The sequence below is a fragment of the Paramormyrops kingsleyae genome, chromosome 20 (assembly GCF_048594095.1).
Source record: "Paramormyrops kingsleyae isolate MSU_618 chromosome 20, PKINGS_0.4, whole genome shotgun sequence".
Taxonomy (NCBI): domain Eukaryota; kingdom Metazoa; phylum Chordata; class Actinopteri; order Osteoglossiformes; family Mormyridae; genus Paramormyrops; species Paramormyrops kingsleyae.
The window spans coordinates 15,694,430-15,712,331 of NC_132816.1; the positions used below are offsets into that span (position 1 = coordinate 15,694,430).

Consider the following 17,902-nt stretch of genomic DNA (forward strand, 5'->3'; position numbering starts at 1 on the left):
TCCTAGGGTGAAAATTAGTCTCTGGGGTCTTATACGAAGCACAGCAGTCTCTACGGCCCTCACCAGACTCCATATCTGAAAAAGTACAATGTAGCAATGCTTTCTAATATATACACACGGCATTATGTATGCAAATATCTTTGATGGTGCAGTAGGGTGAAAAGATGTTTGCTTATCAAAATAATTTTTGGTAATAAAAGAAGGTATGTGACATTGTGACCCTGCACTGGATAGTCAGCCATGGATGGATGGATGCATGCATGTATGGATTATGATTATAAAATACCTGAAGAACCCAGCTTCTGGTACACAGGCAGATCTAAGGGGCAGCCCCTGAGGACCACCCAAATCAAAATCGTCCTAACCAAATCAAATCAGTAGCTGCCAACGAAAATTAAATAATGGCTGTCACACAATAATATCACTTTCTTTTTGTTGTCTGAGAATACCAGCATAATGCATACATTTTTAGTATTATCATTAATAGAAATAACATGTTATTGGGTAGCAAATCATCATTTCCACAAAATAAACTTGATTTTGAGTAATTTTATGGATTAATTTACAAGTGACATTTTGAATAGAGAAGATGACACACCTTTGTTTACAAGATTGTCATAATCGTTCCTAGGCTTACAACACTTGGTGGGTGTTTGTGCTTGCTGAGTAATATCCCTCCCCTGCATCGGGGTAATGATGTTCAACCGATCCCAGAAAATAGAGGGCATAAGGTGGGGTACGCTGTAGAACGAGCGCCAGCCCATTACAGGGCACTCATATTAAACATAACCATGTCACTGGGAAGTGGAGACAGGCTCCGAGAAGAGACACAAGCGCCGCCAAAAATAGAACCAGAATGTCCGAATCTTCTACAATGACATATCCTCATAATAACTGAAGACAATGCCATCCAACATCAGTCGTACAACCAATTATCCAGTACAGGGTCACAGAAACTAATTATGTTTAATAAGCAAAATACACGAAACGATAAGCAATATATTTTACCTTTCCATCCATCCACCCATGTATATATCACGAATCCATTATAAATAACCGCTTGTACAGTCAGGGTCGCAGTGATTATATTTTGGAAAATGCAACAAAATTAAAATTAAGTGGAGTATTATTTTTAAATGACATGCGATTTAAGCGTGTGTTTCTTTGTCGTCATAATATTCAATAATATTAGCGTAAATGCAGATACAAAATGTAGTTTACAACTTGACAATAAGATGTCTTGATAATTTCTTATTTATTAGTATGTTTTAATAACCTCCCCTATTAAATAAATACAACATTCAGAATATATCTCGTTTTACTAAATAACTTCACCATAACGTGTTTTCTCTCAGACTTAACAATAGACTCTCTTTCAATCAGCGTCAAGTATGATAGAATCCGTGTTATTCACCAATCCCAATGAGGTATCAAACGGTAAACAGAAATCCATCCAATAAGAAACGAGCAGGAGGCAGAGCTTCCAGTTTGCGCTCTAATGACGTCATTTTCATCAGACGAAGCGAGTCCTACCAGTGTGCGTCAGGAGGAGCAGGCAGGAGGGGTAGGAATCTAAATTTGAAAAGTAGTGCACACCCAGGCTGCTCCAAGGTGTGGAACTAGTCGGTTCATGTTCATTTCACGGAAATACAGTTGCCAATCCCATTTTAAGTTTGTCGTTCATTAACGAACCCGTATAATAAGAGTTTTTGAAGTTTCCCTTGAAGTTTTTGGCGCAATCCCGCCGGGACCCCTCTTCCTCGCGCAGGCGGGCGGCGACTGAGTAGAAGTAAGATGGTGTCGTGGATAATTTCCAGAGTAGTCGTGTAAGTCACATTTACGTTTTTGTTCCGATTTTTCTGCGCTCACTGGAATAAATTCGCGTGATGGCTGCGATAGTGTTGACATGTATACATTTGGCAGTAAGAAGTTTGCCGTCACCAAGTAACGTGTTTCCAAACAATCTTACGGTGCTTAAAAATTTAAAATGTGGACAGGTCCATACGTTTAACGGTTACTTTAGCTAGAGAGCTAACGTAGCTAGCTGGTACGATTAGTTAATGCACATGTGTATCACTGTATTACACTGTTACAAATAAACTTCAAGGCGGTAGTTAGTGCCATTATACATGGCGTGGTAACTAGCTACATATATGCACTTCTGGGTATCAGCTCAGCAAATCCTTTGTTTGTTGCTAGTGTACTGATGGTTTACCCAGTTAACTGAAACGTGCTCAGCATACAGTTTCGTACTTAATGAGATGTATGATTCCATATTCGTCTAAGGTCGAGGCCTCTACTAAAGCCATCGTGGTAAGATTAGCTTATGGATAGCTAGCTAACTGGCTAGCTAACGACTGCCTTGAACCCAGCGAAAGCTCGAGGCCTTGATGAATTTCTGAGGACTGTGTCACATTGGATACAGGAAAAACCTGCTGCTGATCCCATGTCAGAGGGCTGTGGGGGTGGAGGTGGTATGTAATATACTTAACCCACCTGCTCCAATTATAGCCGACTTACAAACACATTTCACTTGAGGTTGTAATCTGATGAAAAGTCTCTTAATAGGCTACAATATTTAGAATATTAAAAAATAATTTAATAATTCGTTTACTGGAAAATATTTCGTAATAATATTATTGGCATGCCATTCTAATAGCTAACACGCCGCTTACTACACTTTAAATGCAAGAAGTTTCATTAAGCATTGCTTATAATCTAACCCTAATACTGAACTTGGAAAGGAGAGAAGGCCATTTGGGAAAGTAGTTAATGCTTGAGAACATCACATGTTCATCATTCTCTTCTTCTACTGCTTTAACTGAGAACTGATTTACAACTCGTATACATTTTTAAGCAGCTGTTGGTTGATGGAAATAGTTGACATATTGCTGTGTTGATACAGATTGCTAATGAAGCGGTGGCCTGTACTACGAAGCGGGGTTACTGTCTTATCGGGGTAATTTGTCGGATTTAAGTTTAAATGGACTTCGTATTCGTTCACTTTTTTGCCCAGACTACCTTAAATCCGACAAGTTACCCCGATAAGCCAGTAACCCCGCTTCGTAGTACAGGCCACGGATCTCAATTCTTCTTTTGTTGATGTTTTTGTTGTAGACGTACCGATTGCCTTTTCCTTGGCTAATCCCGATTGCCGGATATTTTAAGCCTGATCTGTCGACACCGATCTCGGCCGTTTCTGGTTTTCTTAGTTTAATAATGATTAACAAGTTAGTGATTAAAAAAAAAAAAACTTCTACTGAACTTTGCTTTATGGAAGCAAAATGTTTTAAATATTTTTTTTTAACTAAAAATGGCTCGGCGAGTATGGAGTTAAATTGATCGTTTCAAGTGTGTTGAGGGTATTTCCTCACCTATCCTAAGACATTAGTGGGGGGAGAGAAAGTGAGGGGCGGGGCACATGACTGTGGATGGAAAATGAGTTTGCTCATGATATTTTTGGTTATAATCGCAAACCACAATATAGATCACGATTTTGGAATATATGTGGTAATGTTAATCAACCATTTAAGCACCAGCAAGTCTATCCTTACAAGAAACACTGCTTGTAGCATAATAATATTAAATAATAATAATAATTAACTTGGTTATTAAGGTATGTAAAATAATGTAATGAAAATCGTCCGTTTCCAGTCACTGGCTGATGGATCTGTGTATCCTTTCTGCGTGTGATGTTTTACTGTTTTCTAAATACACATATTTAACTAAAATGTATTTAAAAAGCAAGAAAAATACAGAGCTTTATGTAAACCTCTTCAGCCACATTCTTACGACTACATTCGTCGGTGTTGTAAGATCACGTGTATTACTCACTTATGTAAGTGTAATGCAGTATCATATTTCCTGCTTGCTGTATGTAGCATTGACAGTCATGGAAGGAACACTGTACTACTGGATAGTGAAATGCCTTTTCACCTGCTTTCTTGATTTTGTTGGAAGTAATATGCAATACAAAGGAAAACAACATAATATTAAAAGGTAAAAGTAAATGGTAAAAATTTACTCGACACGGCACAAATATGGTATTATGCTATTACTTCTGTATTAATTATCCACAAACTCAGTCTGTTACATACTGAGCTCATGTTAATTCATCATTAATGAATCATGATGCATCTTTCATCCCAAGCATATATATTTGTTACTGTATCTGTTAATTCTGAAAACCTTCATGAACTACTAAGGAACTATTGAAGAAAAAAGTAATGAATAACACTAGTGTAATACTGGTCTCATGTTTGATCATCATTAAAAAATTGTGATGCTTATCTACAGTAGCAACTGTGTTTTTTCATGGTTTGTTCATAATTTGTAGTTCAGTAGTAACTGAGTTATTGCTAAGTATCTGTACCTCGTGAAGTAAAGCGTTGCCAAACAAGCATGAATAAAATGACAAGCAAGATAATCAAGATAAAGATTCTGCTTGGTATCACTGTGTAAACATGGGAAGTTGTGGCTTGGATCAGATTTTGCCCTCATCGGCAGATTTAGGTGAAAGGTTACATTTTTATATGTATATTACAGATACAAAACTCACTTTTAGTTTGAGGCTGAATTAAAAATGACACTGCTAAATGCTGAGAATTAATTAATACTAGTTAAAATTTATTTACTTAGAGTCCTATTTAAGTTTTGTAATTAAATATGCATGTATATTCTAGATACAGGGCACTCATTGAATACCAAAACAACAGATTTTTATTAGTACTAAAATTAATGTTAAATGGCTATTATGTCTTTTAATATTTGACATGCAACTCCTGCATAATTATACAGTATTATAGGTGGTTCTCAAAAGTAATATCACACTGTCTGTCAACAAGAAAGTTGCACTAAGCACTCTGAATCATGCAGTGTCTGAAAATGCCAAAAATGACATGCTCATATTATTATACTGATCATATAGCGATATTCCTGTCATGTATTTGGTGAAAGGATATTTGTTGGAATAATTTTGTGATTAGCACTGAACAGATTTTTTTTGGGGGGGGGGAAAGATCGATGTTTTAAAATGCAAGCAGGGAGATGAGCCCATGTAGTTTTGCAGCCTGATGTCAGGCTTTTCATTACCAACCTCAATTTATCATGAGAGTTGCTGATTCCGCAGAACAAATGGTTTTCCATTAGCTTTCGGATGACTTCATCAGCCTAGTTTTAGTGGGATGTGGTCTATATATATGTAAGAGTCTCCAACAGGCCACCACCCCTGTTACTGTTCTTTAATGTCTTGACATCAATTCAGACTACTTGTAGTTATGATCACATTCAAACATAGTTAAAATCCATTAAGAAAAATTATTTTTCTGATGTAGCAGGAGAGTCTGTATTGACAAGGTTACAAATGTGTTCCTTTTGCTTCTGTTAAGGAATTTGATTGCAGATTTTCATAATACTTTAATATTGATCATTGTAAATTTAGTTCATGTCTTATGATGGCCCTAATTATAAATCAATTATGATAATTTTTTTCAGGGCAATCATATGCAAACTTAAGACTGCAGTTTCTATGGTGATTTTAACAAGAGGCACCAAGAAAAATCTCAACAATGTTTCTGCATTGACTTTGGGGTTTCAAACTCCAGTTAAAACTGAGGTTTGAATTTTAGAATGTGATTTTACTTTTCTGTATCTGGCATGCTGCCTAGTCCTTTGTGCCCAGTAAGGACCTTCTGGTGTGCCGTGCAAGTGTTTCTGAGCAGGAAACTAAAAGTTGACCTGAAACAGAATGTCAAGGCCTGTCTGAAGATTTTATTTTTTCAGCTGCTTGCAATGAGTGAGGCCCCTCTTTGCGAAATTGTTTCAAGAACTTTTTTGGGAGGCAGTTTCCTTTAAGTCACTGTTCGTGAAGAATGGTTCTCTTTTTGAAAGCATGCTGCCAGGATCGTGCAGGGCCACTTCTGTTTCGTAAGATGGCATGGATTCCTTTCTCTCAAGGAAGAGAGGAAGGAAGACCTGTGGAATATATAATCGTGTGAATTTCAAAACAATGACTTGCATGGAATAATGTTTGGAAACTGTGTGTATGCTGTGTCTGTACAGAAACAGTCCTACGTATGAAAAACTGTATGGGACTTGGTAGGTTCTTGCTTTGCAGAATTAAAAACGATTGTGACACGTTGAATATTCTGCCCTACCTATGCTCTCCTGCATGATCAGAACATCACAACATCCACTAAAAATTGGTTTTGTAAGTACGCTGCCTTTACCGTTTTTCAAGGTCTTATGAATAATATTTAAACCGCTGGGCACCAAAATGAGTAGCATCAATAAGTAAAATTAAATCTTTATCTTTCAAAGATGCTTTTAAAAAACATGTCTAGAAATACGACTGCCTGTTTCACAAACCTGTAAATGACAAGATTCCAGATGGGGGACGCTTGTGTAAGGTCTGGGCCGATTTACAATTGTTAGAATTGTGCAGCCCTGTTTCTATGGCAACAGAGAGATATACTGCCAAGGTGGATCCCTGGACAAAGGCCATCAAACAAATGTGAAGTTGCATGTTATATAAAAATGCCTTAGATGGGTCAGTTCATGTCTTTTTTATATTTTTTTCCAAGGGCTTGTGAATGGCTGTTCCTTTTCACCACAGAATTCGTATCAGGTCCTTTTTCATCTTGATTCTTTTTGGTATATTTGAAGGTTTTCTTTGCCTGTGTAGCTAGGACACTATTCTGGCTATTGCAAAAAAAGATGGAAATATCCCTCAGCTGAGTTTCTGCTGCTGTAAGCAGATCACTCTACCAGTGGAATAAAAGTTAGGTATCATATTGCTTTTTTTTAGCTGAAGAATATTAAATTATCTGCTGTTATTCACTCTTATGCTATATCCATAGTCACTGTTTTTACCCTGTTGATTAATTGCTGATTTGATCTGTAAAATTTTTTCCTGTACAGCTTTATTTTGATGTAGTGTATTTTCAGTATCCAAGCTTATTTACTGTGGTTTAAATCGCAGTTGGTCGTAGGTCCTTTCCAGAGCTGAAAGTCTTCCAATTTTTTTGCCTAGTAGACTTTTCTTATGAGTGTGCTAATTTTTCCCTCTTAAAGATGTATTGAGAGTGCATATGTAGAGTACACACTGAATGTTGAAATACAATAAAACTTCCAAACTGTGGGGGAACAAGTTCTCATCAATAATTATATATATCCATAAAAAATAAAGAGAAGCTGTATTAATTGGCATTAAAAGCATAAATAGGCTTCACTGGCAAAATTGATGTATAACCCTAACCTTTGCTAAATAAATGCCCGACAGTAACCCCAAACCCTGCAGCAGCCTGTTGGGTTTCAATAGCATTCATCATTTAATGGTGATTAACCACGACCACCAGCTTTGAAACTTAGGTACTGGGCTTAAATTTGCAGTTACAGAACAGACTAGCTAGCTAATTAAATATGCAGATATTGCTAACGATTTATGGAGGAATGCAAAACACTGAAAACCTGAAGAAACATTACCTTGGTATTTTAATAACCACTATGTTACTTGGAAAATTACCCAGCTGGCAAGCCAGACTTGTGCTTTAAGTTTCTCGTGCAGTTTTGAAACACCGAAAATGGGCAATTTTATGTGTTAATTCTCATGTTTACATTTGATAAAGAGAAGCTGTATTAATTGGCATTAAAAGCATAAATAGGCTTCACTGGCAAAATTGATGTATAACCCTAACCGTGGCTAAATAAATGCCCGACAGTAGGCGAAACAGAATTCACTGCAGAATTAACAGCAAACAATCAGAAATGCAAACAATTGATGTTCCTAGTGTAAAAGAGTTTTCACTGCATATAAATTTGAGTTTCATAGACTTGCATAGAAAATTATATGGATGCTTGTCCTGAAGGTATCCAAGTGTGAAAGTCATCGTTAAAAAGAGGGCCATAAATGATTGCATTTAACCATAAAAAAAATTATAAAAATAATAATTTTGAAGCATAAACTGGTGGGGAATAGTGGTTCTGTATACATGCATAATTAGAATATTAATGTGAACAGGGTTTTAATATGATGGATATTTGCTTATTGGTTTGAAGAGTTTATGATTCACCCAAGAACCTGAACAATTTAATAAAATTAACTTAGAATAGAAATGCTATTTATAAGCATTATTATGGTGCATGTAAACATGGCTGGTTGCATTGCATAGCATGCTTTTATGTGTGTGTACACTTTTAATCCCATAATAATCAATACAGTTTGATCAAGTCCAGATGGAGGATGTCATTTTATTAAATGTAGTTATAATGGATACTGTCTCCCCCCATCTGTATGGTGTATTAGAAGGGCAAGTTGTAAAATGGCCATGTTTTTAAACAGCATTGTGTGAAATGTTGGTGTAAATGGTTTATGCTAATAGATCAATTTAGCTGCAAAGGTCAAAACATGAGGTCCATCTCAAAGTGGTTCAGTGGTTATTCCGTTGGGACTGGTCACACAGATCAGTCTGAATTGGAGTCTGCTGCAGCCAGCTTTCAAATGACTGGCTGAAGCATCCATCTGGTTTGTTTGTACAGGTCACCTGTTCACGGCATGTTTTTTCCTTTTTTGGTGTCTTTTCCGGCCTTAGCCCTTGGAAGAGTGTTATCAAAATATCACGCTCTGCATCATTTCTCATTTCTGAAATGTGTTTTGAGAAAATGAATGCAGTTACATTTTTTCGATCAACGTTTTTACTTTGATTGCGTCCGCGCTTGTGTGTCCCTCCGTGTCTGTTTTCATCATTTGTTCTTCTAAACTATCGTTTATCCTTTTCCCTATTCAGACTCCTCTTTGGAACCCTGTACCCAGCTTACTCCTCCTACAAAGCTGTAAAAACCAAGAATGTAAAGGAATACGTAAGTATAAATTACAAGCTCCCTTAATAACCTCAGAATTTAATGTGTACTGGTATTTCTTATTCAATAATTTTCTTGCAGAACATGCCTTGGCATGAAAATGTGAATGATCTGTCTGTGACAGTGAAACAGTAAGGCTTTCTCTTGCAAGTTGCTGCAAAGCATGTGTGTAGTGCTGGCGTATGTCACTGAGTGAGTCATCCAGCTCCCTTTCAGGTGTGCCAATTTGGATTCTGCCTCTAAATATCACCCTCAGAAAAATCAAGCTTTTTTTCTTATTCTTAATACTCGTATGTTGCTGAACTGAGAATAACATTTTGTACTGGTGTGGTTAGGTAGGCCTTTTTATTCCACTACTGCTTTTATGAAAAGAGAAAGAACTGGACTTTCCAGTAGGGTTGCTGTGACCCAGTGCCAAAAGGGGTTGGCCACCCGTTCACTGGGGGGGTGGTAAGGGGGAATTCAGTTCCACAGTGTATTTGCGTGGTTGTTCTTTTCATGAGTGATCTGTGATTTAGTATAAAATGAGAATTCAGGGCTTCATTTTTTCCCCCCGATATCCTGAACCACTCCTCTGATGCAAGACGGTAGCCTCATTTTATCAAGTTATTTTTTATTGTTTAACACTGTAAGACCTGGAGGACTGGATGTAGAAATAAATTACTGATTGCGTGAAACACTTTGTGGCTGCATTTAAAAACAATGGCTTGCTAACTCACAAAACCTTATGCAGCTATATTTTTAATGTGAAGTCGAGGGAGAGTTTTTAAATCGACAAACGTGTTTTGCTGGGTATGTTGGCTTATTTAGGCTAGTCTGCTATTGGTATGCATGATGGCTGCCGGCTGGCAAGGGGAGACGCTTTTTGTACGATGAGCCGATCATTTGTTTCTATGAAGAGAATCCAAGTTCCAAGCTGGTTATAGGTTTTATGCCAATACGTCACCAGGCTTTCGTTTTGTTTTGCAAGCTGCTTGGAGCAGTTTGGAGTCACATGGCATTGGGTTCATTTAATTGTTTGGTGTGGCGCCTCAAGGACACCAGTGTCAGACTGTATCATCTTTATTAACTTAATCAGTAGAAGTATGAAGCTATGGGTAACTCTGGCCATGACAGACATTATAGACTGTACTGCCTAGCCTTAAGGTGATTCCAGAGTATCTCCACACTTTCCTTGATGTATATGGTCCATCCTGGAGAGATTCTGTTTACTGTCAATGTTCAGGTTTGTTAGTATGTTTTTTGTTTGTTTGTTTTGTTTTATTTGATTGAATTTTTTTTTTTTTTACTATATCTACTTTAGTGTTACCATTCAGTGTCTGACTGGCTGACTGTAAAATGGATGGACACGTTTGTGTATCTAATTTTTTTTTTTGCATGAGAGCCCTAGCTCTGGCCGTCACCCACCAAACAAAATTTAAACAAAGGCAGCATTTTGAGGACCTTTACACCATAAAAGGATGCGCACATCGCAAGCCATTTTGTCTTCTGCTGTATGATGTAATTCATTGCAGTCTTTTTGAAATCAAGTCTGGAGGCAATCACCAATATATTCCTAACATCAGTACTGCATCTATATATTTGTACTGGGCTAAAGCTGCTTTCTGTTGACTGTAAATATAGCTTTCTATTTTGACCTTCATTTTATTTTCAAAATGTTCTTTGAATGTCTGCAAGAGATCTATGCATATTGGGTTGTTACTGCTGTTTGTGCAGCTTAATATATTATTTCAAGTATTTATCTTGCTTTTTTTTGTTGAATTTTCTTTGTACATTATAAGAATGCAACTAGTTGAATTCTCCTTTACATTTAGTTTGAATAAGTATTCAATTTGTTTATCAGGAGTAAGACAGTGCTGAAAATCTGTGCTGTAATTCCTATGCAAGGTAAAGGCTGTTTGTGGGTTTTTTCATTTCCTCATCTTTTCATTTTTGTTTAGAAGGTTGGGAAAACAGTAAGTATGCTTAGTAGTATTTCCAGCGTGGACAGTGCCATTCCTGGAAAAGAGGGACTGTCATTTTGTTGCAAATTTCATCTTTATCCCTTTTTTACATTCAGCAGTTCTGAGATTGGAAAAGGTTTAGATGTTGTTCTGATCAAGTGTGCCTTTCAGTATGCATCATGTGGTAGTTTCTTTGTGCAGTACTTTATAGTAGATGGTGGCGGTTGAGTAATACAATGCTTTTCACTAAAATGAGAAACCTAATACCGTGACTGCATACTGCTTTTGGAAGGAGAACTTGTATGTAGTTCACTGTCAGTACAAAATGCATACTAGTTTACTCTGTCTCACACTATCAAATGTTGGCTATAAAGTATGTTTATGAAAGTTGCTCTGCTCAGAGATGGACTTTTACTGGCAAGGTTTTTTATATATATATATAAAAAAAACCTCTACCACAAAAGCCACGTTTTATAGGCTTGAGAATATGTCATGACTGTGGTTACATTTGTCCTAGAATATACAGTGGATGGCAGTCCAGTAATTGAGAAACCTCATGGAAGAATCATTTTAAAAATAGTCCCGGACAAATCATGCTTTGTGCTCTACTTGTTTTTAGCATGTTAGATGGAGTTTTTGGTTGACACACTTCAGCACAAGCTTATGTTTACCACAAACAGTAGGAGTATTTGTATCCCGAGCTGATTCGTTTTTCATTCCGACGGAGAGTATGATATGGACTAGGATGCCCTTGTGCAACTTGGCAATATTAAGCTGGTTGCATTATGCTTCATCTTTTTACTCACCTGCAATGATAGTTTCATTTTACCAAGGTCTTAAAACCAGATCAAATTGCATTTGAAAATTATAAATCGACATGATGATTCAGTGTTTCGTGTCCCTTTAAGCCTAAGTGAGAAGTGTCATCAGAGACTATTTTACAGACGTATGTTGGGAGACTGTCCTCTTGCAGTCTACCTTTCAAGTTGGCTATAAACAAATGCAAGACTCACAGGGTTCATTGTGAGGCCAACAATTAAATCTGATGCTATCTGTGAGAGTAATAATTGCTGCACTGCATAGATTAGTTTTACTTTGCTCACTGAAGCTGAAAATATCACCTAATACCTCAGAGAGCTTGAACTGAAGGCTGGGATCACATGACTGTCTGTCTGTGCTATCTTTTGAAATTGAAATGCTAAGAAGCTTCTGAAAGCCTGATGGAACTCAGGTCCACACTGGGGAAAGGCAGCGCATACAAAGTAGGCCATAACACTGTGCTTCGCAAGACAAAAATTACAGCTGCAGCTGTCAGGACTTCTGCACACTATTTTCTGTATCTCAGGGCAGTCATTGATCATTTGATCAATAATTTAGCTTTTATAAATCAGAAGTGTATGAAGTAAATGCTAACTGCAAAGAAAAATCTGAAATTTATTGTGAAATGTGTAGGACCACAGAGGCAGTTGTGGTACAAGGATGCTTTTTAACATTATAAGTTTGTATGATTTAACTGTTTGTCTAGTATCGGCATGTTCCGTATGTCTACTTTCCCCTGCGTAAAACTGCCTTTGCCCCAACATCAACTGTGTTTTTGCCCTCAGGTCCGCTGGATGATGTATTGGATTGTGTTTGCACTCTATACAGTAGTGGAAACGATCTCAGACCTCACAATAGCCTGGTAAGATATCAAATAAATGATTCCAGTCTAACATTAAAGGACACGCATGCTCTGTTCAGTTGTGTTGCCTTTAAATATTAGAGGTCAAAATGCTTTGTAAACTAAAGCTGCCTTTATGATGTCCGTTGCATTATGTCATTAACGGAATGCATGTTGTTGTTCAATTTGAAGGTTTCCCCTGTATTATGAAATAAAGGTTGCATTCGTGATTTGGCTGCTATCGCCATATACCAGAGGGGCCAGTCTTATCTACCGAAAATGCCTGCACCCTCTGCTCTCATCCAAAGAAAGGGTATCGTATTTAGTTGCTGCATGGACTGGTTCATGTTCCCACAAACTGTTGTGATGAAACATCTGCACTGGCATCGTGCCATTTATGTATTCATTTTTATTTGTCAATTTCCACACCTACCAGTAAGAGAACCATTCTGTGTTGCTGATAAACAAAATGGGCCTGTATTCCGCTGCTTTTCCTAATGATAAACGCTTCCTTTCTAAATGGCCTATTGTGATTTTTTTTTTTATGCATTTAAATGATCAATCTTGCTTTTATTTCTACTGCCCTGCATAACTACTAAATGTAAGAGTTTTCTAATGTAGTGAGGGACTGGGGAACCCAGTTCAGGGCTAATCTGTATAATGACTGATTTGCTCATTGTCATCTGGAAAACATGCTTAAATCATGTTTTGTACCAATGATCTTTGCTGTGATTCAGTGACATCTCATGTCCTTCCATATGGAATGCTGTTTGCATACAACAGGCAGCACACATGCCCCTGCAGAGCGAGTAAGAACATAGCACGGCTTTCCTTTCTTCTAACCGTTGTTTGTTCCACTAGGAAATTGACGACTACATCTCACAAGCCAAAGAGCGAAGCTACGAAACCATGGTGAACTTCGGCAAGCAAGGCCTAACTATAGCTGCGACCGCAGCTGTTTCTGCAGCTGTCAAGGCAAGTCCCGCTCTGCACGGGTACAATTATAGAGCACGTGGTTTTCTCTCAGTATAACGCAAACGGTCAAACAAATCATTTTGCAGTTGCTTGGAGAGTTTCAGAAAATCAGGACAATGCCTGCTTTCCACCTCATCCACGATGATATTTCTATCCAGGCATGCCACAATTTACGTTTTTTGCAATTCCAAGCTGCAAGTAATATCAGTGATTTAATACCAGTTAATGCATTGCTGCTGGTGGCTGTGCTTGTAAATAAAAGTCAACAAGTTTTTCCAGGTGGCAACAAAATGAAACTGAACATAAAGCACGAAGCATTCTGTAACGCCCCAAGTCGTTCTTGGAGAATCTGATTAATCGGATTTGTTTTATACTAAGTGTCAGTTAATGGCTTCAAGTCTGACACGACATTTTATCCCAGAGCTGTAATCAGATGGAACACGTGGGTTCTAACGTCGATGTGCTTTTGGTTTCCAAACTCGTCACGTCAGGACATTAGAAGGGAGGATGTGAAGAGTTGGGTGCTGATTTTAAGAGGAAAGGTCATCATTGCGTTGAGTTTCTCTGTAAAGTGGACCCAGTGGGCTGTGAAAAGGCTATTCAGTTCTGTCTCCATTAAGAAGACCATTGATCATATTTTCAAAGGATGTCTATTTCATGTCTTCCTTATTGTGTCCTAACTACTGTGTCGCTCTCTTTCCACTCTTTACTGACACACTGTCTTATAGGGGTACTTCTCTACTTGCATCTGTTCTCTACCACTCAGATTGAGGTAATGGAAAAAGAACATTTAGCATGGAGGAGTTCATACTTTCTCTACCAAATTACTATACGAGTGTGTTTCTTCAGATTAACAAACCTCCTGTCATTTTAAACATTTATGCTCGTCACAGTGGTTTCGTAAATGGTTAAGTATCACAGTTTGTTTCAGGATGCCATCAAAATCAATCATTCCCTTCCCACCCATGACCCAAACATAGGGACATAAGATCCAAGTGTGTTTCCTTTTTCCTTCCATCTTTCTTGCTTACGATTTTCTAGAACTGCTATGTGTTACCACTTGATGTTTTCATGGAAAGCTCAGCTATGAATGAAGGGCACAGTGACGAGCTGAGGGGTGTCGTCTCCGCAGGGGCAAGGTGCCATCACAGAGCGCCTGAGGAGTTTCAGTATGCACGACCTGACGCAGATTTCTAACAGCGACGTTCCCGGCCAGCTGTACCCAGGGTTCAATCCCGCCATGGTTGCCAAAAATCCCAACACCGAGAGTGCTGGTAGGTATCCACAGCTCCTCTCGCCGTTCTCAGAATGTGGCATGCAAACACAGCAATTGTGGCTGCTACCAATGTCAGTGCATGTCATGTGACCAGCTGTGGCACTTGCATAGAAGAGGCTGACAGCCATATTGTTAGGCGCCATACTGGAAATGAACTGAAAGCCCCGTCATTTTCTCAGGGCTATTTTGCAGCAGCGTCTACCTGAATGGAAAACAATACTGTCTCCATGTCAATCTTGACATAATTACACCTAATGTACAGATTTGTATTTACCTCAAAATGTAAAATGACTAATAACACATTCTAAACATGAAAGGTCTAGAATAGGTTTGTGGGAGGATGAAGGGAAAAAAGAGCATTTTCCTAAGACAGGCTCTGAGTGGAATACATAATGTGGTCTATCTCAGTATGCTAATGTTCAGTGTTTGAAATTCCACTGGCATCCAGGTCATTTTGATCTTGTCTGCAATAAAGCCATCATAAAAGAAGCATTAAAATGCCAATGGTTTTCTGAGAAAATGGGGTGTTATCAGCTGTTTCAGTAAATTAATTGCAATTTTAAAAGGGATTTTATATAGGCAACTGTTTAATTCTCCCTGATCTTTTTGTTTGAGCTTTTTAGGAGGGATGCAGATCAAAATATTTAGTCGTCTCTTCAATCCATTCTTAGAGTTAAATTCATTTATTTCAAGCCACTTTGGTCTAATATGTAGTCTTCCTTTGACATAATCAGTTTTAATTATTTTTTACATTCAGTGATTGGCACATTTTTCCCAATGACATTGATTTACAACCCAATGGAAATTCAGCGTGACCAAGTCTTATTTCTTCGATTTGAAATGCATGCTATTCTGCGATTTTTATGATTAACATCCTGCTAGCAATGAGAAGCAATTGGAACATTGGTTCCTAACACCGTTGGTAATCTATTTCCTGGTTTCCCACAGAATAATCTATTGTATGTGCGTCTGACTGGAGTAATTCTACTTTCATTTCTGCCTAGGTTGCAGAATAACTGAAAAAGTAAAAATAGCCTAGGAGAATTAATTGCATACTTCCAAATCCCAAGTAAGTTGTTATACTCTAGTAATCAAAAACAGACATGGAAACAAACAAAGGGAGAGGGGGTGGGAAAATGGCCAAGCTAAATATGTTGCTCTGGAGCCCTCTTGTGGTGAGTTTGGAAATGTAGTAATCGCCATTGTTGAGGAATGCTTGAATTTGTGCGGCAACAGTTGGTTTTGATCGTTTCAGTGAACTGATACTACCCTCATTTAAACAGCGGTGGCTTGTTGCAGGGTGTGCCGTTTGGCATTGACAATTAGGGTTTCTTTGTCTCTGTGGTCTCGGAGCACCCTGCCCCCCTAGCGCTTGGGCAAGGCTGAAGGAGGCAGTGCCAGGAACAGACTGTGACCAGCAGGACATGGGGCCACAGCTGTTCCTCTCCCTGCCTGTACAGGACTAGGACTTGTGACCTGCGAGGGGGGGGTCACATGCTTCTTTCAAGTGACACGGCGTCGAAGAGAGGCGACCTTTATCCTCGTTGCTGGTTGGCTGGTTGCTGATGTGGCTCCATTGTCACCAACCACTTGCTCTTCAGCACCATTCAGACCATTTGAAAGGATGCTTGTGGTTCGCTTTATAAATAGAAATATTATGGATTGTAATTTGGAGCTGTTGGTTAAGAGTAAATGAATTTGTATGAAATTAGTTATCCCCAAAAATATGTGCTTGCTTGCAGAATATTACGCTTACAATCCAGAGGAAAGAAGCGACGAAGAGGTGGAAGGTATGTTCTCGGAGGACGAGGCAGTCACACAGCGCGGTGTAAGAAGGTCCCAGAGTGTGAAACTCTCACGGTCAAAACTGCGTAAAGAGGTATGTTCAAAAAGGAGTGCAACAGTATTACAGGACGTTAGTACGCATCATGCAAGACTTTTAAAAATGACTGTAAGGTGATTTGTTTCTAATGCCATACACTGACCATTTGTCAATTTCTTTGTTTTTTTATTATTATTAACTTCCCCAAAGGTTCGTTATGGGTCTCTGAAGATTAAAGGAAAAAGGAGGCCTGTAATAAGCCCTGCAAATTCTGCACTATGAAAGTATCTGACTACTGAACTTAGTATATATTTCAGTTGTAGGAGATGGATTGTAAATATTTGCCATGGTTACCAGTCTTACTTTTTTGAAAATCTCCTAGCATGTAAGTTAATTGAACATTGGTAACATTTTAGAAATAATTTATTGTAATGCTTATTCACAAGCAATTACAGTAGTGCATCTTGTTTTCATTTTTATTCTTTTTTTTCAGTGACTTTGGTGGGTTCGTTGGTTGTTGTTTTCTATGATTTTTTTTAGATTATAGCGTGGATTGTCTGTCCCCTTTATTTAAAGTTTTCCTATTTCCGAAGCTTTATCAATCTCTGCTGGGTATAGATTTCAGGTTTTTGTTTTTCTCCTCAAGGTCTTGCTTTATAGCTTGTGTTTAGTATGCCATATTTATTCATTTGACGTGACTCTCCTCTTTTGCGCAAACGACTATTAGCAAGAAACCAAACGTGTCTTACGTGGGGAATATTCCAAACTGAAAAGGTGTCAGTTGTGTATAGACTGTGGTGTAGATTCTCTGCAGACATTTTCTCCAGTGTGTGTATGTTGGTTTTTTTAAAAAAAAAAAAAACTATTTTTGTTGTCCCCTTCAACATTCAGCACAACAAGCCATGTGTATTTTTATATACCTTGTCATAGTTTCTTATCTTGGTATGTTTTCTGTCCTGTTCTGGTTATAACAACCAGAAAATAATGCATTTTAATACCAAAGCTGATGATACTTGATCATGTTCAGATTTTTCTGAATATAAATGTGTGGCAATCTTTATGAAACTGATTGTATATATTGTATCAATAAAGTTGGTTTGATTAAACAAATTTTCTCTCCGTAGCTTTGATTTTAACTTTGTTGCAGTGTGAATGGATGTTTTCAGTTAGTTGGTGGATCATCAAACTATCTGTAGTTCTGTATGGAATCGGCTAATTAGCCAATCAACACAACAAGCAACATTCACATTCTGTCTAAATCACGAACTGAAATGACTAGCGGAAATTACTTGCACAGTTTTTCTTTTACATTTTTACTTTTCCTGTCATATTTTTTCTTTAATATGAAATATGGTATAGTGCAGGTCATA

The 17,902-nt window shown here is 37.9% G+C and overlaps 1 protein-coding gene across 1 annotated transcript; it reads left to right on the top strand.

The window, feature by feature from the left end:
• Nucleotides 1–1,515: 1,515 nt before the first annotated feature.
• reep3b (receptor accessory protein 3b) lies at nt 1,516–17,642 on the top strand. The gene is made up of 8 exons (XM_023830922.2): nt 1,516–1,826; nt 8,784–8,856; nt 12,404–12,480; nt 12,652–12,772; nt 13,321–13,434; nt 14,567–14,708; nt 16,453–16,589; nt 16,743–17,642. The coding sequence occupies exons 1-8, from the start codon at nt 1,795–1,797 to the stop codon at nt 16,812–16,814; spliced, it is 768 nt and encodes a 255-aa protein (XP_023686690.1). The 5' UTR covers nt 1,516–1,794; the 3' UTR covers nt 16,815–17,642.
• The last annotated feature ends 260 nt before the right edge of the window (nt 17,643–17,902 follow it).

What these genes read in the sequence shown, in the direction of transcription:
- reep3b (XM_023830922.2), top strand. Translation starts at nt 1,795, where the DNA reads ATGGTGTCGTGGATAATTTCCAGAGTAGTCGT. An exon ending in ATAATTTCCAGAGTAGTCGT is followed by an intron (nt 1,827 to 8,783) that starts GTAAGTCACATT and finishes TTCCCTATTCAG; the next exon opens with ACTCCTCTTTGGAACCCTGT. An exon ending in GGTCAAAACTGCGTAAAGAG is followed by an intron (nt 16,590 to 16,742) that starts GTATGTTCAAAA and finishes ACTTCCCCAAAG; the next exon opens with GTTCGTTATGGGTCTCTGAA.